This window comes from Dendrobium catenatum, unplaced genomic scaffold (assembly GCF_001605985.2).
Source record: "Dendrobium catenatum unplaced genomic scaffold, ASM160598v2 fragScaff_scaffold_72, whole genome shotgun sequence".
NCBI lineage: Eukaryota > Viridiplantae > Streptophyta > Magnoliopsida > Asparagales > Orchidaceae > Dendrobium > Dendrobium catenatum.
Genome location: NW_021318534.1, coordinates 204,143 through 231,456, shown reverse-complemented (window position 1 = coordinate 231,456; position 27,314 = coordinate 204,143). Strand labels below are relative to the sequence as shown.

The 27,314-nt window shown below is 36.1% G+C and overlaps 1 protein-coding gene across 4 annotated transcripts in view; it reads left to right on the top strand.

Annotated features, from left to right (window-relative positions):
- Positions 1 to 27,314, top strand: part of LOC110104664 (probable serine/threonine protein kinase IRE4) — a 50,835-nt gene that overhangs the window by 13,563 nt on the left and 9,958 nt on the right. For 3 of the 4 annotated variants that reach the window (XM_028695795.1, XM_028695794.1, XM_020833868.2), the window contains exons 6-13: positions 6,669 to 6,838; positions 6,965 to 7,211; positions 8,958 to 9,050; positions 9,598 to 9,753; positions 9,834 to 9,926; positions 10,143 to 10,332; positions 10,413 to 10,498; positions 17,871 to 17,959. In XM_028695795.1, the coding sequence (XP_028551628.1) occupies positions 6,669 to 6,838; positions 6,965 to 7,211; positions 8,958 to 9,050; positions 9,598 to 9,753; positions 9,834 to 9,926; positions 10,143 to 10,332; positions 10,413 to 10,498; positions 17,871 to 17,959 (1,124 nt within the window). The remainder of the gene's footprint in view (positions 1 to 6,668; positions 6,839 to 6,964; positions 7,212 to 8,957; positions 9,051 to 9,597; positions 9,754 to 9,833; positions 9,927 to 10,142; positions 10,333 to 10,412; positions 10,499 to 17,870; positions 17,960 to 27,314) is intronic. The other variant, XM_028695797.1, reaches the window with a different exon arrangement.

Sequence of the window (27,314 nt, the reverse complement as noted above, 5' to 3'; positions counted from 1 at the left end):
TTTTGGATTTCATAATCATAATTACCCACTTTAATCTTTCCAAATTCTCGATCCTTGGAGCAACCTCAACTTTGAGTTCCTACAACATCCACAAAATATAACTTCTATAAAAACGTGCTTTCATAACAAAGTTGAATTAAATTTGTATACTAGGAGAATCACTTACAAAAGGAAAAATGAGGATTTTCTCAAAATCCCTAAATCCTTCTCTCCCAAAATTCCTTCCCCTTGCCTTCGATTCCTTCTTTTATCTTCAATTTAATGTTTCTAATTGATCAGAGAAATAATTAGGAATAATTTTATACAAAAATTTGCAAAACAAACCTTTTCCCTCTTTTTCTCGTCGTTCCTCTCGCTCAATGAAACTTCTTCCAAATTTATCTCTCCTTTAACTGTGGGAATGAAAATGAGTTGATTATTCTCATCTTTTAACACGATCGATTGTTAAAATTGGAAAAAAAAAAAAACGAACTTACCTCACTCTCCCGCACGTAGCTGACCGTCCGCTCCTTCAACAGAAACTTTCCTTCTCACAATTTCTCTTACTGGAAAGAGCGAACTAACTATATCTTATGAGAGGAGTCGTTAATTTATTCCTACGAACACGATCTTTCGTTCAGAATTGCAAACCGACCCTCCTAAGCTCGCCCGTGCTCGCGATCGGCTTGCCTCGGTGGCAATTTGTCCGTTTGCTTCGTTCCCCTAAATCGGATTTTAAGAGAAGCTGGCCGGTTTAGTTGAACCGGCCCAGCTAAACTGGCTATTACAAACTTCCTTCTTATAAAATTTCATCTTCGAAATTAAAATCAAGTATAAGGAAACATACCTTAGTTAAAAAGATGAGGATATTGACTTCTTATCTCAGCTTCATTCTCCCATGTGGCATCTCTGTCTGATCCATGCTTCCATAAATTTTTCACAAAAGGTATTGCTTTATGACTCAGCTGTTTTACATCATAATCCAATATTCGTTCAGGTTCCTCAACATATTTCAAATCAGGCTGCAAGTCAATTGATTTGGACTGGATTCTTTTAGAATTATCTGAGACATACTTTCGAAGTACTGATATATGAAACACATTATGAATTCCTTGCATATTCACTGGTAGATTCAATTTGTAAGCCATATTTCCAATTCTTTCAATGATTTCATAGGGACCTATAAATCTTGGGCTCAATTTTCCCGTCTTTCCAAAACTTTGCACACCTTTCATTGGACTGACCTTTTAAGAAAACAAATTCCCCTACTTCAAATTCAACTGGTCGGTGCTTTGCATCATAATACTTCCATTGCCTGTCTTGAACTGCCTTTAGCCTGTCTCTGATCAATCTGATTTTTCTAGTAGCCTCATCTACTAGTTCAATTCCAATTACCTTTCTTTCACCAACTTCTACTCAACACAAGGATGTTCTGCATTTTCTTCCATAAAGAGCCTCATACGGTGCCTTTCCAATGCTAACTTGAAAACTGTTGTTGTAAGCAAATTCAATCAACGGTATGCGAGTCTCCCAATTTCCTTCAAAATCTAAAACATATAATCGCATTAAATCCTCCAAAGTTTGAATTGTTCTTTCTGATTGCCTATCTGTCTGTGGATGAAATACTGTACTGAAAGTCAGTCACAAGCCCATAGCTTCATGAATTTTCTTCCACAATTTAGAAGTGAAACGGGCATCTCTGTCTGAAACGATAGATTTTGAAATTCCATACAATCTCACAATTTCATCAACATATAATTTTGCCAACTTCTCCACTGAATCTATATGTCTGATTGGTAAGAAATGAGCTGACTTCATTAATCTGTCAATAACAACCCATATTGCATCTCGACTCTGTCTTGACCTAGGTAATATAATTACAAAATCCATTGCAATGTCCTCCCATTTTCATTCAGGTATATGTAAGGGTTGTATTTGACCACTTGGCTTTTGATGTTCTGCTTTGATCATCTGACAGGGAATGCATTTTGCTATAAATTATGCAACATTTCTCTTTAGCCCTGGCCACCAAAATAACATTCTCAATTCCTGATACATCTTTGTACTGCATGGATGAATTTCATATGTTGAGATGTGAGCTTCCTATAATATCTCTTCTCTTAAGCTTCCAACATTTGGAATACAGATCCTGCCCTTATACAGTTATACTTTAATAATCCTTCTGCATCCATGAAAAAATTTTCTAACTGCCCTTTTTGCACTTTCTTTATGATGGCTTGAAATTTTTCATCTTGAGATAATGTATTGAGCACTTTATCTTTCAAAGTAGATTGGATCACTAGCTGATTTAAGAACATATCTTTAGTCTCTTTCTAATTGACTACTGAAATTTTTAACTTTTCTATATCTCTAATTATCTGCTCCTGCTGGGTGATTAGCCAATTCGCATTTCCAAGAGCTTTTCTGCTAAGTGCATATGCAACTACATTTGCCTTTCTATGATGATACTGTATGTCCAAGTCATAATCCTTAATGAGCTCTAACCACCTTCTCTGTCTCAAATTAAGTTCTTTTTTATTGAAAATATACTTCAGACTCTTATGATCTGTAAATACTTCGCATCTGACCTCATATAAGTAATGTCTCCATATTTTGAGTGCAAAAATCACAGTTGTCAATTCTAAATCATGAGTGGGGTAGTTCCTTTCATGAATTTTCAGTTGCCTTGAAGCATATGCCACCACTCCACCATGTTGCATCAATACACATCCAAGTCCTCTCAAGGAAGCATCACAGAAAATTTGAAACTCTTCTGAACCTGATGGATTGTCAAAATCGGGGCAGTCACTAGGCAATTCTTTAACTTCTGGAAATCTCCTTCACACTGATCATTCCATTCAAATTTCACTGCTTTCTGAGTTACTCTGGATAACGGCATGGCAATCTGAGAAAATCCCTCTACAAACCTCCTGTAGTAACCAGCAAGTCCTAGAAAACTCCTCACCTCTGAAACTGTCGTTGGCCTTGGCCAGTCTGATATAGCTTTAATTTTATTCTTATCCACAGAAATTCCTTCACCACTAATCACATGCCCCAAAAAATTTACACTGCTCAGCCAAAATTCACACTTTGATAATTTGGCATATAATTTATTCTCCTTTAATGTTTGCAACACTGCCTGCAAATGACTGGAATGTCTTTCTTCATCTCTTGAATAAATTAGAATGTCATCGATAAACACAATCACAAATATATCCAGAAATTGCTTAAAAATTATGTTCATCAAATTCATAAACATAGCTGGTGCATTTGTCACCTCAAATGACATTACCACAAATTCATAATGGCCATATCTAATTCTGAAACTGTGTTTACTATATCTTCTTCCTTAATCCGTAACTGATGGTATCCAGATCTCAAATCTATCTTAGAGAAAACTGTAGCTCATTCCGGTTGATAAAAAAGATCATCAATCTTGTGCAATGGATATTTATTCTTAACAGTAAGCTTATTCAGTTCTCTGTAATCTATGCACATTCTAAAGCTCCTATCTTTATTCTTGACAAATAGTACTGGAGCTCCCCATGGTGAGGAACTTGGCCTGATAAACCCCTTATCTAGCAATTCCTGTAACTGACAAGCTAGTTTATTTATTTCTTTAAGAAGATCTTTGATGTATTTTTGCTGTGAAATGAAAATCCATTGGTGTTTTTAGTCCCAAGGCTTTTGAAGGTAGTTGGTTATGAGATATGTGACGATTAGTAGGGCTTCCCCCAGTAAGATTTGAGTATACTGTGGTGGAATAGGAATGCTTGGGTGGAGGCTAGAATGTGACAATTTTTTCTTTCTAGAACCCCATTTTGTTGTGGGGTATGAACGCAGGAAGACTCATGAATGATAGCTTTGTTTTGAAAGTAGCAAGATAGGTTTTGGTTAAAGTAGTCTTTGATATTGTCAGAACATTTTTTTTTTTAATTTTTATCCCAAATTGGTTCTAAATCATGGTGTGAAAAATGAGAAGAATGGTGCTAACATCAAATTTATTTTGGAGGAGATATATCAAAGAGACTCGAGTATAGTCATCAATGAAGGATACAAACCAACGAGCCGTAGTGATGTTGGAGATTTTTTAGGGTTCCCATATATCACTATGAATAAGATAAAAGGGAGTATCTCATCTCTCATTTTTATTTGGGAAGAAAATTCTTTTATGTTTGACTAACTCACAAGTTTCATAATGAAAATATTTATTTTTCAATTTATAATTTTTTTTTGGATACATATATTTTAAGTCATCAAGAGATGGATGTCTTAATTTAAAATGATGAAGCCAAATAGTAGATTTTTTATCAACTAGGGATAACATAGTATATCTATTTTTAATGCTATTAGATTTGTTCAGCTCTTCCAAGTAGTATAGTCTTGCTCTCTCCTTTGCAAATCCAATCTTCTTCCTTGATCTCTGGTCTAGAAATAGGCAGTAAGTAAGGTTAAATAGTACTTGACAATTATCATCACTGGTAACTTTTTGTATAGTGATTATGTTTCTGGATAATTGAGGTACGTGGAGCACATCTTTGAGAGTGAGGGAGGGAGATAATGGTATGTCTCTTTGGCCTGCAACTGTAGTAAGAGAATCATTAACAGTGATGATTTTCTTATCACTTGGCAAGTAGTATAATTGATGAAGTGGTTAGTGGAGTGTGTTATGTGATCAATGGCTCCTTAGTTAATGATCCATAAACCTTTCCAATGATTTCTAGAGGCACTTAATCCAATGGATATAAGAAACATACTTGAAAGTGCAAGTGAAGAAGATGCATGAGGTTTTCAATATCTTTAGCTTATCAATATATTTTTTATTGTGCTTATCAATATCTTTTTTATTGGGCTCTTTAAAGCTGGATTGTGATTTAAGGATGGGCTGACTTGTTGTAGTGTTGGCTTGTGATGTGTTATTTTGTCCATTTCTTTGGTTCTATTATTTACTGGGGGACTTTGCATGTATCTTCCTATAGGGGTGTCAATATTTGACACGACACGAAAACCCGACCCGGAAAATTCGGGTTGGACCCGACCCGATTTCAGGGTCGGGTTGACCCGAACCCGAAGCGGGTCGGGTTCGGGTCAGGTAAATCGACCCGTTTGTAAAAACGGGTCGGGTTCGGGTTGACCCGAATGGTGCCGGGTCATTTCCGAGTTCGACCCGAACCCGACCCGTGACCCGAAATTGACACCCCTATCTTCCTACATATCTCTTTTGTATGTCTTGATTTCTTGCAATAATTGCACCAACGAGAGTCTTTGTCTTTAAATAATTTTCAGGCTTTCGACCTCCTTTCTTGATCGATTCTTCTGGTGATGCAGACATTCGGTTCACACGTAAAGGAGGCTCATTCGACTCCGCCCTTTCTGACCGCAAACAAGAAGTTTGTGTTCGGGAGATCTTGCTCATCTAGTTCGGTTTTTGCTTCAGCACGCAGAAAGGACCGTACACAGGGAGGGCTGAAGCCGACAGTTTGACGATCAGTCTTTACGGCAGTGAAGGCCTCCCTCTTTGCTTCCTTTCTATCTTCTCTTACGAAGGTTTGGCAATGGTAACGGCAATGAAGGCTAACCATGGCTTTGATACCATGTCGAATTCAGAGATTTGAGAGTGAAAAGCCGTAGCTTTATTATCAGTGGAAACCATCAGCTTGGATTTAACAATTGCCAACTTTAACAAATATAAACTTGAAGATTTGCATCTACTATAACTTTGTTAATATTGGGTTACTTTAATGTTGTTTTTTATAGAACAATTTTGATTTATCTAGTTGACATTGCAATGAATCTCTTGCAATAAGGATGGCCTTACCGTGCCGAAATTCTAGATTTGCTAGACTATTTCATATAATACCACACAACTTTACGAAACAAACTCTATATTTAATGGCTTATTTTTCCCTCTGTGGATACCATTTATTGGAGAGCGCAATATCTAAACCATCCTCATATTAAATGCATAGATTCTAGCTTTGCATCAATTTTTTTATGTTATACTCATCATCCACCTATTGGATTTATTCGTTACTCTTTTTTTTTTTTTTACGTGTTATCCATCTAAATACGTGAAATATCATATGAAATCCATAAAACTCTTTATTTAGAGGATATCCTCTTTATTAATGTATTTGAATCTGCCTTCTGATTTTTTTGAAGAATGTTAGGGTTGTCTCAATGAACTTTGGTACATCTTCTGTAATTTTTCCATAACTATATCTCCTATTAAAAGGGATGTGACATTTATCCCTCTATGAAGCATGGACAATGAATGGGGATGCATACACATTAAAATAGTAGGATGCTAATATGGCAGTCAAAACGCACAATCGGTTTATTCCCTTTTTTAATGTCTGGGTTCTTTCTGAAGGACACTACTGTAGTGCATAGTTTGATTTCATGATTTGTTACTGTGATTTCTCTGGATTGTATTCAAAATTCATATGTTTTAGTTTCATTACATATGGTAAAGCCATGAGTAGTTAAATGAATGGCCAAATGCATTTCAAGACATTAAGTCTGCTAAAAAGCCACATCAAAGTAAGCTAATTTTGCTTAACTTCAGTAAATTAGGACCTTGACTGATGATTTACAGCTGAGCATCTGTTACGTGCAATCGACAGCTTTCATGTCATAAAACAAAAAAAATCAGTTTAGTGCTAATTATTTTGATTTTTCTCTCCCAGATGACTGAGCTAGTTGATATAGCTCGCAGAGTTGCACAAGTTAATCTTGCAAGTGATGAGGTTTTTGAGTATCTGAATGTGTGCTGGGAAGATTTATTGGATATTCTTCATAACAAACCTAAAGCTCTTGTCCTAGACACTTTCGGAAGGCACATCAGAAACTTGTTGAAGTGAGTCTTTTTTTTTAATCTTTGAGCTCATGTGATATGTTGCCATTTACAGCAAGCCTACTGCTTGTTTTTGGATTAGTTTTAATATAATTCTTCCAATGGATGGCAACATGCATTGGTTGTCAGGGAGAAATATTTGCTGGCTATGGAGTTAGGGGATGAAAATAGATTGAACAGCATTATCCAAATTGAAGCCAATGGACATGTCTCCAGAAATGCATCTGAAAATAAAATATCACCTCCTTTGCGTCTCTTACACAAGGAGAGGACTGGAATTGATGACTTTGATCTTATCAAACCTATCAGCAGAGGGGCTTTTGGCAGAGTTTTTCTAGCAAGGAAACGACGGACGGGAGATCTATTTGCAATAAAGGTAGATACAATAAAAATTGTTTTATCATATTAGTTTGCCCTAGTGCAACATGAAATCATAAGCCAGGCTCAGTTATTCTGGCTGCATTTGCGTAATTGAGTTTCCAGGTACAGTTTATAGCTTTAAATATATTACTTTACTGAAATTTTCTTTTAGTCTTTTACTTGATGTATTTTGCTTTTGTGTAAGCATTTCTTACAGATTGATATTCATATGGAAATAATGTATACTTTGTGGGATATTTTATTCAGCTCATTAGATTTTTCTATCTTTGCTTATTTCTGGTGACTTACATGCATAGAATACATGAACTTTTTTTATATGCTACAATAAATTTTCTGCCTTCCTTGATACGCAGCATTATAACTCCAGTATTTTGAAGTGGAGTGTTAGACTAATTTTATCATTTTCTTATTCCTCAAAATTATAACTCACCAGTTTAATTCCGAGAGATAGTTATATGTAGAGCTGATTTCTTCTTGCAAGAGTTAAATGCGTTATTTCTTTATTTATTTGTTTTTTATGTCAGTTTCTTGGCCATGTATGATAAAAATTCGCCTTCTTCTACAGTATTGATTTGATAGTGATTAGTGAATTATTTTCTTTCACAAATTGATACATTTTTTACATCCATATTTACGTATTTCCAAGAACTTTCTTTTCTTCTGCTCACATCTTCATAATTGTGTTGGGATAGGAATGATGATGGCTTCATTATTGCTCTTTCCATATGTCCATGATATTCAGAATTAGGTTTATCATCAAGCAAAAGTTTCGCTATGCACGCCGTGATCCGTCATTTAGTGCACAACAGTGGATGAATTAGATTGTCTCTCTTTTACTTTTAACTCCATTCTGATTCTGTTATTCATCTCAAGGGATGGCTAAGCTGTATTCTACATAAATTTTATTGGAACGGATCGTTTTATACCTTTTATTGGTTAACTTTTAAACATTTCCAGGTCAAGGTTTTTAATCCTTTGTGCTGTTGAACCCATTTTTTTTTTCCATCCATGCAAATTGGTTTGGTTGTTTTGTTACACTGTCTTTAAGATACACTATCATGTTGCTTAGTTCATATATTGTTCCTCTCGTTGTCCATCAGCCGGCTAATGTCCAGCAATATATTTATTTGAAAATTGCTATTGAATGTGTGCATTCATGTACATGCACATATTATATTTTATGTACTATAAGGTTTTTATGTTTTTTGTGTGTAAATATGCTTTTTCTTATAATTTTATCTAGACTAATTTTTGAATCATGCATCATCATTAGTTTTATCCCAACTATTTGGTGCCCACATAATGAATTAGTAAATTCCATTCATTAGTTTTTGAGTCTTTGGAATTTTATTTTATAGTTCTTTCTTATAGGATAAATCCAGCTGATAAATTGTGCTGATTTTTATTTGATATTTTATGGTCAAAATGTAATTGTTAGAAAAAGTAAACTTTTTCTACTGATAGGATCTGAATCTAACACATTCTCTCTCTCGTCTCTATATTCTTTTTCTATGTGTACAGGATTGTTACTTGTGAATGTTTGTGCGCCTGTGGGTGGTTATGAAGTGTAGTTTTTTTTTTTTTTTCAATTTATATTTAATATTTTAGCATCAATTATAAATTTAATAAATTTGCTTTAATTTTTGGTTAGTGCCTCCTTTTTTTGATCCATCGTAGAGAAAGTATGTTCTGTCTCTTTGCATGCAAAATGATAGCAAAATTCAAATGGTTTTTGGTCCAGGTGTTGAAGAAGTTGGATATGATACGGAAGAATGATGTTGAGCGTATATTGGCTGAGCGTAACATTTTGATCACTGTCAGAAATCCATTTGTGGTAAATTATTAACTTCATCAAACACTAGCCAGTGTTAGTAACCAGCAATAATTGATAGTCTTTATCGTATGTCATATTATAGTTATTGCATGTTGTTTTCTTATTTGTCCATACATCCTTTGCTTTTTTATGTAGTTTTAAGGACTTCATTTGCCTCATAACACTTCGAACTTGCATTTTATGACCCCTACTTTTCTCTTGTTTTGGAGTGTCGTGGCAAAGAATTTCCTTCAAATTAACATTTTATTTCTGTTATTTCATTACTTGTCAGTGTGAATGTAAAAATAGCTGGCTTGTGACGTGGGCATCCAGTTGGCTTTTATTCTCTTTGCTATTCTTTACTTCTCCCTTCGGTTGGAGTATATAGTGATAACCAAGCTGTAACAAGACGGTTCTTTGATTTTAGTTTTATTTTGAATATTGTTCATTTAATTGAAATTCATTTGCAGACACTTAACGGTCATGGTTCCATATGACCTGAACTCTTTTCCAGTATCTTTTACTTCATAAACACAATCATTTTTTTTCGTCTAATAATATTGCATAGGCTACTTTTTTGCAGGTAAGATTCTACTACTCATTCACATGCAGAGAAAACCTTTATCTGGTTATGGAGTACCTAAATGGAGGAGATCTGTATTCCCTACTTTGTAAAGTTGGTTGCTTAAATGAGGATATTGTCCGCATTTATATGGCAGAACTGGTTTGATCTAAACTTATGCTTCAGACATATGCGTAATTGAAAATTTGAAATCTTTCTTTGTGATCATATTATATTCTCAGGTTCTTGCATTAGATTATTTGCACTCGCTTGGAATCATACATCGCGATCTAAAGCCTGACAACATACTCATAGCTAATGATGGACACATCAAGGTTTGAAGTAGAATTTTAACAAATTGGCATCCTTGCCGTTTTATAACTCTCATATTACGTTATCTGTTTGCATTTAAACTTAAACAAACATTTTAGGCTAGATTACATCCCATCATAAAATTAGACTCGTTGAATATTTCCTTCATAATTGCTAATTTATATTTTGTACATAAAAAATTATACTGAAGATGCTTGCTAATGCCTTCATAAAAACAGCTTACAGATTTTGGATTGTCAAAGATTGGCTTTATCAACAGTGCCATCCACTTGTCTGGGACTGCAATATCTGGTCCAGTTCAGTTGGATTCCTCAGGAAGCACTCAACAGAACGGAAGAGAAAGTCAGAGTTTTGCTGTTGGGACGCCTGACTATTTGGCACCAGAAATTCTTCTTGGAACTGGACATGGTTTATATTCAACTCACTTTTCAACCTTTCTTTCTGTTTATATGCATTTGGATTTACTTTCTCAGTCATTCTTATTACAGGTTATGCTGCAGACTGGTGGTCAGTCGGAGTTATCTTATTTGAGCTTATAACTGGGATCCCACCTTTCACAGCTAGCCTCCCTGAGGTAATCCTTACAACTTTTGTGCATCTTAGTATATTTATGCTGCTCAAAAGTAGTTTGTTTTTCATGAAGTGTTCTGCATTGTTTTGAAAGAATGCAGGATATTTGCAGATCCTTCTATTGTCTGTTTGGTAATTATTATTCGGATAACAGTGTCATCTTAATTTTAGTAGTTTTGCTGCAATTATTAGCTGTTTGTTTTAGTGAGACATTTTACTTAATGGAATGCTGTGCAGCAAGTTTACGCTATTTGGGTTGATGATATCTGTGGTTTAGGCATTCATTAGAAATGTTATCATTACATCACAGAAAGAAAAATGCCTCTCCATTACCTTTTTCTACTATGCGATGAGTTTGTCTGAGACAATGTGATGCAGGACTACGATGCTTTTAAATGGATGCGATAAGAATTTGCACGATTTCTTGATAAAACAATTATGATTAAAACTATTAGCAATTTATACGGAAAAATAAAACATAAAAGTCGTAGCTACACTTAGGCCAAGTCACATGACAAATACTTGGATTATCAAAACAAGTTAGAAGTTCAACAAAAACGAAGTAAATAGCTTTCAACAAAATCCCTAATCTAACAATAAGATAGCAACATAGAAAGCACACTCAATCCTACGTTTACTAAGCTTGGCACAGATAGGTGGACAAGACCTTCATGAATCAATTCAAACCACAAGAGAGTTAAACTAAGAGAATACAAGAGTAAGAAGATTGGAAGGCCTTTGTCACGGTTTGGATGCAATCCACCACTGAATGGCACCAAGTTGATCCTCTATGGCTTCGGTGAGAGTATCTAGAATGCTCTCCACGTATTCCTCGACGGTGTTGTTGATATTCGGATTGACGTCGAAGAAAGTGGAGTGAATGATGTAAACGAAACCTTGCTCGTTATAAGCAATGTTGTAATCAAGGTCAGGATCGGCCATGCAACGATCTCGTTGCGTTGAAGTGTTGAAGGAGGTGGTCCTTTTGCTGTCCTTGCTGTTTTCCCTTGAAAGAAAGGGGTTTTTCTCAAGAATCTAAGTAGGAGAAGGTAAGAGAAGGTGGCCGACCAAGGGGGAGAGACTTGGGGAATTTTGGTTCATATTTGGGAGATTAAAGTGGAGGGAAATTTAGTTTCTAAATCCCTTGATTGAAATAATCAAGGGGAAGGAGGAGAGGGGCCAGCGGCAAGGGTCAGAGGGAGGGGTTTTAATTTAATTCCAAAAAGAGAGGTTCTCCTTTGGAAAGAAATTAACTAAGAGGGGCTAGGGGAATTTCGGCCTAGGATGAGGGGAGAGAGTTTGAATTATTTCCAAGAGAGGAGGTGGGCTTTTTGGAAACAATTCCTAATTTAAACCACAAAGGGGGCCGTCGGCTATAGTGGGAAGGAGGAGTTTAATGGGTCATTCAATGCTCACTTAAATTATTAGATTAAGTTTGTAAAGAAATATCTCATCATCTCTTAATTTAAAATTTAAATAGGAATTGATTTAGTAGGTTTCCTAAAATAGGATTTATAAACCAGTTAACTATTTCAAATTCAAATTGATTTGAATTTGATCATAAATAGAGTTGCCAAAATTATGAAATCTAATTTAGGAAAGATTTGGTGGCTAGTGGGGATGGAGGGAGGAGCCAAGGGGAGGCCGGCGGTGGTGGTTGGCCGTGGATGGGGGTGGCGGGTGGTTGTGGGGGGTTAAGTGGCCGGCGGCTAAGGGTTTGGGGAAGGCCTTGGCCGACGTTTAGGGGATGAAAGAAGGAAGACAAAGAGATAATGAAGAAGAACCACGAACTTGGCCATCTCCAAGGTTGGTGAGTGATCTGATTTCCCTCTCCTAGGGATTTCTCTCTTAAGCACTCTCAAGATCTCACAAAGAAATCAAGCAAGGGAAAATTTTTATCATTCAATCATCCTTTGAAGAGAGAACAATAGGGCTATATATAGCCTTGTACAAATGACTCAAGAAAATAAAAAGACGACGATGCCCTCTGGGCTTACATACGACCTCCCTTAAGTAAGGGGTAAAAGCGGAAACACTAATAAAACAAATACAACATAAACTAATAAAGAAAAAATACATAACACGACTCATAAGTACATCGACTCAATTGTGGTCGTAGATCGGCGTCCACGTATCTAATATACTTTCCAAGCTCCGATGTCCCCATCACAATGATATTAGGACCCCAAAGTGTGACCATATGTCGTTGGATTGTTGGATAGAGCTTCTATTGTTGTGTTAACAAGGGAAGCATGAAATCAATAACTTGCCCAGGAAGTCCAACATCTTGAGCTTAAGGGTTTTCTTGGGGTATATATGAAACCTTCTACTTAACGAGCTTGACAACCACTTCATCAGAGGACTAGATAAGACATGCTTACAAATTAAATGGCAAGAGAGTGAAAGTTTGAGAGATGATGTCGTGTTAAGAGCCCCAGAGCAAATATGCTGCTCCAATGAGGCTTATGTCTTGGTTTGACCTATTTAAGACCTTGCTTATTGATGATGACATCAGCAGGAGATTTTGGCACGTTTATCAGAGGAGGCACCGTAGATCGACGATTACGATTAGGAGCCTTTTTTATGCATTTTATATATTGTTTTATTTTATATTTTGATTTTTCCTATTTTATCTCTATGGGTAGTTAGCTTGATGTTGTAGCTTTGAGGGCACTTTAGTCATTTTCTGTTGTCATGTTGAGGCCGATATATAAGGGTCATCTCTATTGTATTTGGTATAATGATTGATGAATGAAAAAAATTACTACTTTCTTGTTCCCTTGAGTGTTGAGAGCTCTTGAGAGGAATTTGGTGTGATCCCTAGGAGAGGGAAGTGCAATACCCACCAGCCGCTAGAGGGATATGAGCTCGTGGTTTTCTTCTTCTCTTCCCAAGCCACCTCCTCTCTTTCCTCCTTCCCTTCCTATAGCCGAAACCCCTTCTTTTTCCCTCATACCCGTCAGCCATCCACCAATCCTCCACCCTAAACCGCCACCTACTTCTCTCCACCGCCCGCCTTCTCGATTACCCAACCCACTGCCCAAAACCCACCGCCAAGCCCATCCTCCACCGACCCAAAACCCACCCCTCTCCCAGCCGCCGACTTGTCTGGCCACATCCCTAGCCGCCGGTTTACCTAGGGCCAAACCTTTGGATTCAAATTCAACTGGCCTCCTAAATACTTTCCTTAAGCATCGAAGTATTGATTTGGAAAGTCCTTTTTTAATTTGAATTCAAAATTATTTGAATTTCAAATTCTTTCCTTATTGAGAAGTCTAAATTAGGAAACCTCCCTAATCCCCTCAATCTGAAATTAAATTAGGATTAATTCCAAATCCAATATTTATTGAATGTAGACACATTCATTGAATGTGGACATCACCTCTCCCTTTCCTCTCTCTTGGCCGGCTTCCTCTCCTCCTTTTTATTAATACATTCCTTAATTACAAATCTAAGGAAGGAAATTAAATCCACCCTTTCGCTCCTCTTCCCTCTTTTGATTTGAAATTCAAATTAAAATTCTCTTATTTAATTCCAACCAAAAATCTCCCTTTCCTCTCTCTTGGCCGGCTCCCTCTCCTCCTTTTTATTAATACATTCCTTAATTACAAATCTAAGGAAGGAAATTAAATCCACCCTTTCCCTCCTCTTCCCTCTTTTGATTTGAAATTCAAATTAAAATTCTCTTATTTAATTCCAACCAAAAATCTGGAATTAAATTTCAGCTTTGAATTTAATTTTCCTCCCTTCCATATTCCTAAAAATCTGAAATTTCCAAACTCCTTTCCTAATCTTGGCCAAAACCTTCAGCCCTCTTCCCACCCAAGTCCGGCCAGCCCTTGCTCCTCCCTTTTTATCATCTTCTTGTTTCAACCTACCATGCATGATCGATCTGGATGTTGCTCACAGATTTGTATTCGACTCTCAAGGATGAGTTGATATATTGAGTTCACCTTTCTTTGATATCGATTCTACCGTGAAAGATTACATCGGCAGAATATTCTTCTCCTTGACAAACGCCATTGCCGACTACTATTATCCAACACAGTGGCAACTTCTACATCGTCCACCGCCTCCTCCAACTCCGGCTAACTTCTCCCTGGATGATATCGTAAGCTTCCTCTTTTTTTAGTGGCATCGTCAATAGTGCTAAAATTCTTCGCCGCTAATCCATATAGAGATAGAGTGAGAGAAATTCAAAGTGAAAGTTCTAGATATTAATCTGAGGATTATTATTACGGCATAACTAGTTTTACTTTACTTTTTGGTTATTATTTTAATTATCTTGTTATCTTAGCTTGTAACCGCATGCCAAAGCAAACTACAATTGAGAATTCCTAAGGTAAAACCTTGTGTTACATACATAATTACATAAATTTGCATAGTTATCCTAGTGTATTAAGGATGAAGATCAAAAAATACTTTTCTTAAAACGAGAATTTGGCTTTTAATAGGACACAATGGAGAAAAAGGATTCATGTAGCCGACCCCACGTAGTGGGATAAAGGCTTGATGTTGTTGTTGTTGTTGTTTGATATGTATCTCTTACCTAATCTTTTTCCTAAGAACTGCATATCTTCAATATTTTGTCTCAGCTCAACGATTTGAATCCTTAACTGTTTCATATAATATTCATTTGTATTAATTATTGTTAAACCACTTTCTAAAAAAATCAAATGCCAAGGTAGCGTTGAATTAATTGGATATTGGTAAAAATAATTTCAAATGCATCGGACATCATTTATATAACATTAAATGTTTCTAATTTACCATATCTTAATTACAATTACAACATCTATTGTTAAATTCTAAAATGATTGAAAGTTAAATTATTAAAATTAATTACCTCGATTAAATTTTCCTTCCTTTCTCGTCGAATCAAGACTCCCACAAATTTGATTTTTTCATATTGAATAATTATATACTGCTCTTTCAATCAAACTAAAAAATTATGCATTTATTTTTTGTCTAAATTTAAGCAAGAAAGAAGAAAATTTAAACGGCTTGCTTCTTCCCTGTTGTAAAAAATGAAGCTCACTACTTCTCGCCAAGCTGAGATCTTTCGATAGCCTCAACAGTAGAGAAACTCCCTCTTACAAATTTTCTTTTACACAAAATTTTCCCCTCTTTTTCTCTCACCCAATTTCCTTTTCTTCCTCTCAGTCATGGTCTTCTCGACTCCTTTTTTTCATGCGATACTTCTGGACAGAGCGGAAGTTGATATCTCACGTGAGGAGTAGCATTTATATTCTTTCGATCGCGTTGGTTTGCTCATTCACGCGATGTCGTGCTCTCTCGCTCACCATCTCTCGCCCGTGCTCGCCCGTTCGCTTTGTTGCTCGCCCTCGCTTTAGTCAAGGGACCGGTTCAATTGGAACTAGTCAATATACGACCTGTTCTTACATGTTTTGTATTATGCAATGCCTTGGTGTCAGCTGGAGTAGATGATTGATGAAATGTCGAACATTAATTACAACAACAAAAATCTTAAGGACCTTGTGTGTCATAGTTGCCACAAAAAGACACTTAAATGTCAATATAAAGCCCAACTATTGTACTGAAAAGAAGAGGATTCCTTTGAATCATTGTTTGAACAACATTCAACTTAAAATGTGCTGCTTTTTTATGATAACTTGTATAGAGACAATGATAACATAGGAGTCATGAGATTTCTTACTTTAGGCAAATCAAAAATTGAAAATTGGTGGAGCAAAAACATCTTTACTCGGTTTTTCATTTGCAATTAAAAGAGTTATAGATTAGTGATTGTTGGGGATAGTGCCATGAGTATAGTTTCAACTCATACCCAATCTAAAATTTGAACCACAATAGCGACCTTTCCATGTGAGCTAGGTCAACTACACTTCACTGCTTGTGATAACGGATGCTTATTGCCTATCAAAATATGTGACTATGAAGATAATATTTGGTGTGATATACTACATATTATTAGGTGACTATGGCAGAAGGAATTCTTATGTATTCTAACATCAGGAGGAAATAGGCAATTTGCTGAAGCTACTAGAAAAATCTGTATCAAGCACCGCTCACAAGAAAAATTCTAAAATCGAAACAGCACCCAATCACAACAAGTATTCCAAATTCAATTGATCATGATCGGTCAACCCTTAGGAGAGTCTATAATTGATTCATCAAAAGGTACCCCACTCATTAGAAATGAGGTAGTTTTGATCATTCAAAATATAGGGTTGACAAAATAGCAGTTAAGAACCTGAAGAGAGAATTCTAAGGTTTGACCGCTTTGAATCTTTTGCATGTAAAATAGTTAACCCAAACCTCATTGAGACTCACATACACATTGTGGTATTTGATTTGTTTAGTGAGTTTAGTGACATATCATGTAAGGGGTTACTTAACAAGCTCGTCCCAAAGGGCAAATGCAAAATGCTATAGACTTAATCCGAGGTTCAAAATTAGCCGATCTCCCACACTATAAAATGAACCTAAGTAAGCCAAAAAAATTAAACTAATGTGTAGATGAGCTTCTTAAGAGAGGTTTTCTCTGGGAGAGCCGTAGTCTTTGTGATGTCGCAATTGTACTCACTCTTAATAAAGATTGCTTGTGAGAATGAGCATAAATAGTAGAATCATAAATAATTCATCATTATTTTGGATGGCATGTTTGATCTTATTTTTGGGCAGTTTGTTTTCTCCCAAATTGATATAAGGAGTGAGTACCACTAAATTTGAATAAAACTTTGAGATGAATGAAAAACAACATTCAAAATACTTGATGGTTTTCATGAATGGATGGTCATGCCTTTTGGACTTTCAATGCACCTAGTACATTCATGAGGGTAATAATTATTGTCTTAGAACCATTAATAGGGAAGTTTTTAGTGGTCTTTTTTTATTTTATTTTGATGTATAGCACAAAACAGAGTAGCAAATTGGAGCAAATTAGGTTAGTCTGCAATAAACTGAGAGAAAAATTGTTCATAAGAGCAAAATAGTTTTCAAAGACTAAGAAGTGAATTCCATAGGATTCATTGTTTCTTCTAATTTCATCAAACCAAATTCTTCCCAAATATAAAATTCATTATAGACCGGTCAACTCTTAAGAGTCTCACGGAGGTAGCAGTTTCCATGTACTAGCAACATTTGCAGAAGATTCATAGGCAGATCTTTGCACTCTTAACTTCTGCGCATTGTTCATCCTTTCATGGATAATTGATGATGGCCTCTTTCACATTTTGTCAATATTGTACATTATCATTCTGGTTAGCTAGTTTTGTCAGTTCATCTTATTTGTTTGTGCTTATTATTTTGTCATTGATATCTGCTATTTCTTCCCTACTCATGTAGTGTTAATGCTTTTGTTCTTATATTTGACTAATTTTTTTTTTTATGTACAGATGATCTTTGACAACATTTTAAACAGAAAAATTCCATGGCCACACATTCCTGATGATATGTCGCCAGAAGCCAAAGACATAATTGATAGGTTTGAACTAGTATCCTTTCATCTTCCTGCCAGTCTTATGTTATGTACTATGCTTAATTTATTTTATCTTTTATGTATTTTTTATGTTGTGTATTAGGTGCTAGTCCTTGAAAGTTGCATGTTGCATTAATTAAAGATAATAATAGAGTACGTACTAGTTTGAAAACTTCTCTGTCTTCCCAAGACAAAAACAAACAAAAGTGTGAATAACTATGCTTCTATCTATGTAACTTCATACATGAATACAACAAAAAAATGAAAATGATGAAAAAAGAAAGAAATAGGAGTTATATTTTATGAAAAGTGAGTTTAGAATGACCAAAATGTCATGATTTGTAAGCATTGCATTTATATATATATATATATATATATATATATATAATTTAAAAAAGTGCACTAGATATATTCCAAGGCATTAAATATGACAACATGTGAAAGTAACATCCACTTACTTGAATATGCATGATATATCATGAGACTTATATTTTATGAAAAGAGTATATAATGACCATTTATTGTGTAAACATGTTCACTAAATTAAACTTCTAAAAACATAAGATAAACTACCAATATGCTCAATATGAAGAAATATCTACTATATTTCGCATAAAAGTTCAATAGCATATTGTAGGGAGTTTATAAGCAATGGACTTGAGTATAATTTTCTCTCTATACTAGAGATCGATATCTCTTATCCAATAGTAGATGGTGTTACGATCCGGCCAGAATGCTCGAATTAATAAGGCGGGAACAAACGGTCAGACGGCTGATTAAATTTTCAATTACTAACTAACTAATTCCAATATACAGAAAGAGCCACTAAAATCTAAAAAATTTAAAATCAAATGCTATAAATACATTTCTCTCGAAGCATTACACCAACGATACACATTCTCTCATCTTTTACTCATTTTAATTATTTGAATAATACTTGTATTCATTTGTAAATATATGACTGACTGTATGAGTGAGTCATAAAAAAACTCGATGAGCATATCATGCTTCTACATTACAGTAATAAAAGACATTGAGAATAATATGCATGCTCATTTCAAAATATAAGGTAATTCTAATTAAATATTGTAAAGATGTTCATTAATGTTATGCATATTTCATATATTTTTCTTTCTCATAAATAATATAACCGTTACAGGAAACATGCCTAAATTAGTACAAATGAAGGTACTCCTTTTACATTTCTTTTTCTTTTTCTATAACCTTTTCTATTTAAGTGCACACAAGGTTTAAAATTGCGTATTCGGGTATTGAGGCGTTTTTCGTTCGTGAGACGAGGCGTAAGCCTCAAAATCAAAAAATTGCGTAAACATAAAATAATAAATTTTGTATATACTAATGAGTAAATAATATATATAACATAAACATGCTATTTATCACATATTTGAGAATAAGTAAGGGAGACATATCACATAAGAACTCACTAGTCATCAGCACTGTCATCACTCATCAGTCATTAGCATTGTCATCAATCATCACTCATCAGTCATCACTAAGGGGGTCTTCATTTGAATCATCATTATGATGAACTGCTCTCTCCTCTTTCCCCTCTCCTATAGAGTCCAATATCTCCCAATCAGCTTCTTCTTCCTCATTATTAGTTATCTTCCTCTTCCATAAATATTTTTGAACAATATCATAATGAATAATAGTGTAATACCTTAATAAAAGTCTAAGAAAAGAAAACTATATTATTTATATATATTTTTTGATTTGTTCTTGAGTTGTGGTGGATGTGGATGCTTTAAGACCATCAAAGAAATCAACATTTAAATCTTCATCTTGTAATTCAGATGGCATCACTTCAACTTCATCATCTACAAACCACTCATCATCAGATGTCACATCATCGCAAAGCAAAGGATCTTCATCATCCATTAATCCTTTTTTTTTTCAAATTTCTATCTCTGAGTGTCCTATTGTACATAATGTACACCAGTGAGTTCATCCTCAATGTCGACAAGCGATTTCTCCTCTTTGTATGTACTTGGTTGTAGGTACTCCAATTTCTTTCACAACCAGATTATGAGCATGTCAAGCCCAAAACTTTCACAGCAAAACGCTGTAATTCTGGAGTCCCATCACCAAATTGAATCCACCACTCAACTAGAGATCGTTTGGCAATTGTATCTTTTGCTTATTGTAATCCAAAAAAACCTTCTTTATTCCTAAAAGGTACCAATTGCAAGTCAGCATTTGATCTTTCAGTTGCATCACTTATTAGACGATCCATGCAATGATATAATCCCAACTTTATTTCAGGGTTTGTAGACTTGTTCTCTGCATATTGATACTGAGGGTTTAGGTAGTAGCCAGCGGCATGCAAGTGTCGGTGAAGCTGTAGTTCCCACCTATCATCAATAATATTCCAAATTTCCCTAAAGCTTCCCTCACTGCCTCCTAAGTTGGAGGCAATCATCTCTTTGGCTTCATCCATAGCATTGTAAATGAAACCCATTGCAGACTTCTTTTCAGCATCCACCATCCTTAAAACATGAACTAAAGGTCTAGTGGTTGTAATGGCATATAAGACACTTAGCCAAAATCTGTCATTTAAAACAATCTTTCTAATCTCTTTTCCCTCAGCCTTCTTCGCCCAAGCACAACTCAACCACTGTGTAGATGTGAACATAACCTCTAAAGGTTGCCTAGCATCCAGCATGCTCTCTAAGGTCAAGTAAGCGGTGGCAAATTTTGTTGCGGCTAGCCTTAGAATTTCTTTCTTTGAAAACTTTCATATAAGAGCTAGAACCCAAGAGTGGTTGTAAATAAACTTGGTTATTTTTTTGGCTTTAGTGAGTGCATTTTTATGTTCATGTTCATCCAACACTTACGATTTTTGGAACAACAAGCCTATGCTCTTTGACACGGTGGGGCAACGAGTCATAAAATTTTCACTTTTGTTCTTTCAGCAAACCAACCAGCAGGGTAATGTGCGAGGATTCAATGATTGGCTGTAATAAAATGTTGTTTGAAGAAACAGAAAGCTCGATTATATGGTCGATTTGCAATTTGGCTAATTTATCCCTTTGTTATTCTGCAAGTGCAAGTAATAAATGTAAGTATGTAACTATGTAAAAACTAAGAAATAGATACTAAGTTACTAATCCAATAGTTAAACTGATTAATTGAATACTAAGTTACTAACCCAATAGAGTGGAGAGATGTATAGAAATTTATGGTACTTGTCAGGCATAAGGTTACACTTCTCATCTAACAAAATGACAAAAAGATCTACATGTTCATTGCATAAATAATTGTCGCTTAATAACTCGTCATTTTCAGCTCTGCAAATAAGAATGTTACTAACAAATAAGATAATATCGTCCCTGCACAAAAAAAAAATAAATAAATTAAATACGCATTGCATAAGCATACCATACGCATATCATAAGCATAAAATACGCATATCATACGCATAACATAAGCATACCATATGCATACAATACGCATATCATAACATACACGTATAATAAGCATACAATAAGCATAAGTAACGCATATCATACGCATAACTCACGCATACCATACGCATAAAAATATTCAAACATAAAATAAGTTGCAATTTTTTTACCTTCGATTGTACTTCTTCAAACATTCATAAATAAAATTTCTCTTCTCAGAACTAAAACTCAGCAGACTTTTTTAATTTTCTATTTCAATTGCATAAACAGGAATTATAGGATTTATCTGAATGTCATCTACTAGGATTGGTTCTTTTGGATTTGTATATGGAATAAGCTGCATTTCTGCTGGGATTGGCTCCTTTTTGGATGGGATTGACTCATTTTTGGGGATTGATTCATTGGGGCTGTGGGGAGGGATATATGATTTTTGTTTGTTTATTGGAAGATGAAGAGTAGCTAACAGATCTTTTCTGAGTTGGTATTTTGCTCTGATCAATGTAATTATTGAGTTTGACCTCCATAACTTCAACTCTTTCAGTTAGGTCTTCAAACTTTCTGCTCAGCCTATCTTCAAATTCAAGAAAAAGTTTTCTGCATGTTTTTTGGCAGGATTTGATTATTCTTTCTTGTAGGGATTCAAGTGCTTCAGCAGAAAAACTTAAGTGTGGTTGCTGAGGAGATTGATGGAGGTCTTGCTGACGAGGTGGGGTATGATGGGGAGATTGGGGGGGATGTTTTGATGGGTGAATATTTCATGAGGGGAATCAGGGGATGGAGGGCTGTCTGATGGATATTTCTCGACATTAACCATATCCATTTCAGCCTGAGAAACTGCCTGGAGGACATTACAAATCTGACTTTTCTTTATATTAGCAAATAAGTTAGTGATCACCTATGTAGTATATACAATATCATCGGCCCATCGTAAAAAATGGAACATTTTGTCAGCATACATAGGAGAATGAAAAGAAGTATGCTCCATGAACAAAATCTGCATAAGATGAAAGAAAATTTTAGCACTCATATTGAGCCAATAAAATTTTGAATGAATTTAGCACTTAGCACTCACAATTAGTAGAAGTACAAAATCGTTGATGTAACCTGCTGGCTTATTATTTGAAATCTTGGAAGAGGTCTTATTAAACTCTCAAACTAAAAATTTCGTAATTGAACTAGCCCAGTTTATTGACAAAAAATCATCTGGATTATTTGCTATTCTTTGAAGCAACCGAGGGATTTTGAAGTTGTTAAGTTGAAAAAGTAAATTTGAACATAAATACTTAATAAACGTTCTTAACATAGTCTCGGGGGGGGGTTTGCTTGTTCAACTCCATCATGTTTGTCCTAATTTCTGATGATGTAACTGAAGTATGTGCTAAAGAAAGTCAGGATATTTCTTCTCCTTTATTTGGCAGACCAGTGAAAAGGGCCACTTCATCAGCAATGAAAGGAATGGCAATACCTTTTAGAACAAAGCATTGTTTTGAAATGTTCCACCTTGAGATCAGCTTATAAATAAGAGGGACATTTTGCTCAAACCTAGAAAATTCTAAAAACTGTATGATCTTTAAACGTTTCAATATGTCCACGACTTCAGGAGTAATTTGCTGAGCAAAGTTATCACAGACTGATCGAAACGAAGAAACATAGCATCGATAGGTAATTGGATGAACATATATCTGAAATTTTTTAAAAATAAATAAATAAATAAGTAAATGAGATACGCAAAGAAAACACACAACATACGCATAATGTAAGCAACGGTCACGCACAGTGTACGCATAACATACGCATATATTACGCACACCATACTCACAATAACCCACATTTCATAGCAGCAAATTATACAAACACATACAGTACGCACATCATAAGCACTAATCACGCATTGTGTAAGCATAACATACGCACAAGAACGCACATTACAGAAAACATGACAATAAATTATACGCACGCAGAAGGTACGCACAACATAAGCAAGGGTCACGCAGATTACACGCATATCATACGCACAACATACGCAGTGCGTACGCACAACATACGCATAGATTACTCGGTGCTTAAAATTTTATTAGGGTTTAGGTTTCAAATTTCAACATAATTTCGAGAACCAATGCATACGCATAGAATAAGCATAAAATACGAAGATCTTCGGAACTTTGAACACCAACGCATAGCATAACCATAAAATACGGAGTACATAATAGAAAACATTGCATTAAGTTACCTTTCTCTTTAGGGGTGACGACATCTTAGAAGAAACTGAGTAAAGAATGCTTGAAATTGCTCCTGAGTTAATGCTTGAAAGTTCGAATGTTTGCTGGAAGCCTGGAACTTGAAAATCGATACGTCGCCTCTGTCATTCGACCTTTACCAGGGTTTGAATGTTGATGCCTCGTCGACATCTCACTAGGCGCGCCACGTCGGCTGTGGGCTCCGAAAATTCGGCCTCGGCCCCCGCTCGCTCTTCTTTTTATTCGGCGAGGGAGTTTTAACGGAATTAAGTTCTGGGGTAAATTTTGGAAGGCAGATGGGTTTGTAGATAAGACACTACCCAGAGATTTCGCCCTCATTTTGAGAGGACTTTATGATCTGAGTTCTGGTTTCCTATAGGCGCAAGCCCCTATAGTTAATTACCCCTCTCGATCACGAGAGAGAACTTTCAATTAAGGTCGTCAATCAAATACGTAGAGATACGTAGTATCTGGCATATAGTAGCAGCATTACATATGGATTTGGATATTTGAAGATTTGGATTGGGAATTTGAAGGTTTGATATTTAATATTTGAAATTTCACCATCTTGCACTTAAAGCGGATGGTGGGGGAATGGATGATGGACCCGATCAAGATCCCATGGTTCTGTCGTCTCGGGCCATCGTGGTCCCTGGTCTACTTAGTCAAAGGAGGTAGTCGACCCAACCTGACAGAAGGATCCTTGTCGGCAGCCATGGGTTGCTTCGTCCAAGGGGACCTTGTAGACCTGGGATGGATATTTGCCTAAGGGGACAAATTTGAATCAACCTTATCTAACAGAGGGCTTTGTGCCATGTCAATCATATCTTATTGATTCATATCTCAAGGATTTGATGCCAATAAGGAACGTATCGGCGCTGGCCATAACCGGTATTTTGTAGTGCCATTTGGCAGCAAAACCACTCGGTTCAGAAGGCCCCGGGTCATAACCGTTTATCCTGCGGTGCCATTTGGCGGCCAACCGCCGGTTAGAGGACACGTATCATGTCCTTATTGGCAGGAAATTGATTGAGAATGAATCCTAGTGATATTTTCGACTAGGCATTTGGCTCTTTGTGAGCTGAATTTATATTTGAATTTGTCCACCTCGACAAACTTTTTGCGGAGGGTGGATGGATTTTGCTTTAAGTGTTAAATGATTTATTTCAATTTTAAATATTTTGAATTTTGAGATTTTTTTGGATTTTTGGATATTTGATTGTCATTTTGAATTTTGTAGTGGACCCCTCTAGTTAAAATTTTCTATTCAACACGGCCATCATCAGGGTGTTTGGGATCATTTCTCTTTGTTGATTGAACCTTGTCAACTCTGTCTGGATGTCGACAGAGGATCGGGTTTCGCGTAGGCTTTATACATTTATTTAGTGAATTCTTTTGATTATAGGCCTTGAAGGCCTAATATGAATGTATTAAAATAAATACATCGGTCCCCACAACCATGTATATTTGTTTGAAGGTTCGAACCCTGTCGACTCCTATTGATCTGCATAGAAGAATCGGATTCGAACTTGAATTCACTTATCGACCCGCGCAGCATCCCTGGACGTCACGTGTGTACCAATAACACCCTTGCCGGGGCCCATGCCGGTGTTGATTGTATACCCTCTTTTAGTGTATCTAAGTGTGTACAAACTACAATGTATGTGCGAGGGTATTTTGAAATATTCATGAAACGCCTTCTGTCTGCTTGTATAGAAGTTGCGGATCCGGTGGCGGATTGTAACAGCTTGTGGATTGAATTATTTTCTGCTTTGTACAGGTAGACTATCGTGCGCTACTTACACGATTTGTGCAAGAAGATTGTAGTGCACTAACGAATCTCCTGCTTTTTGTCTCGTAGGAGCTTGCCCTTGTTGAAAGTCTTCTTTATTTGTTTGAGGGGTAGCACTCTGAGGACATAGCATGTTCCTTACGACAGTTCGTAGTATTTGCATTCGTCGTAGTTATTTGACATTTTGCTTGTGGTCAATACATTGGATGTATGACGAGTCTTCCTCAGCAAATCGTAAGTGCTCACATTCGTTGTACTTATATAAAATCGTATGCGTAGATGACATTTTGCATACATCGGGTCTCCTACAACCCCGCAAACATTTGCACTTATTGCTTGTTGTATCTTGTATGCTTGAGTTTGTCACATGTCACCTATCAAATTCTTCAGCTCGTAGGCGACACTCTTTTCAATGGTTTTGTGTGATATGCCTACTTTGATTAGGAGTCGTACAACCCGTGACACATAAGAGTGCACTATTTTGTCTCTTTTTGAAGACATATGTTCACGGGTTGTACGAGCCGCCTAACTTTAACAGCTGGCGTGCACGCAACTCAGAGTGCCCGTGACTTGCAATGTGACGGACACATTTTTTATCTTCTCATAAAGGGGTTCAGTTTTTTTAGAAAATTACCGGGGATGTGCGGGGATTCCTACGTGTTTACGATGATCACAAAAACATCTTGTAGGAAAGGTAAATTTTTTTACTTTTACTTTTACCCCCCTCCCTTAAGATAATTACTAACCGTATCGGGGTGTATTTACGTTTGTATTTACTTTCGTATTTACGCTTGTATTTCACCTGCTAGTGAATACTCTAGGAATCCAATGTCAGAGCCTCGAAATGGCATCTTAGGATCCTAAGTAGATGGGGCCTGCAGGTGTACCTTCTCCGTCCTTTAGCAAAGGATCCTAGGCTGGTGGGGCCCACAGGTAATTCAAACTCAATGTTATAAATAAGAGGGGGTTTCAACTCATTTCTTCCCATCCCATTTTTGTAAGGAGTTTTTGGTGAGGGACTTAGGTGTGCAAGTCATGAGTTAAGAGGAAGGGGCTTGATTCCTACCTATTGGCGAACAACTAATTCCCTTTAAGACTCACTGTATGTTGCATTTCACATTGATTTATATTTCTTTTGTATTTGTTTTCCAGTGTCGGGAGCCTAGGGTGTCGTGTATTTTTTTTTGTTAACTTAAAACTTTTAAGTGGATTTTAAATCTCTTTTAAATTTTCTAAGTTATAGGTTTTGCTGAAAATTTTGGCAGCACTCCGGCGTAGTCTCCGCGTAGGGGGCTGCATCGGAGTGTGTAAGGCCTTCCCGCATGCCAAGAAAGGCAGTAACAGTAGGTGTCGGGTGACACCGCCGCCGCAGTTTCAATCCCCGCTCGCTAAAAAAAGCGGTCACGGGGTCTTTGAGCATAGATTTAAAGTATATCATTTTCCCCGCCTAAAAACAGTGACGGGTACTTAATTAAATAATTTTTCTATAAATAACAAATTTCCCCGCCCGCTAAAAAAGCAGTCACGGGTACTTAAGTTTCATGCATACGAATTTCCCCGCTCGCTCAGAGCGTCACGGGTACTTAAATTTCTTCGCCCGCTAAAAAAAACGGTCACGAGTAGTTATTTCATGCATAGAAATGTAAAATACTAGTGTCGGGTTTTTTACCTTGGATGTGCAGTAATCGAGGCGGCGACGACAGATGGGGCGACGATGAGAAACCTGCGATACACAATTTAAATTTTTTTTTTAAATATTTTGTGCAATTTAATTAATCATATCTTTTTTTTATTTAAAACAAAAGCTAGAGAGAGAAAAAGGGGAAGAGAGCTCTCTTTTTAGAGAGAGAAAGAGAGGAAAAGAGAGGGAAAGAGAGGACTTTTTGGTGGAAGATGCTTAGGGTGTG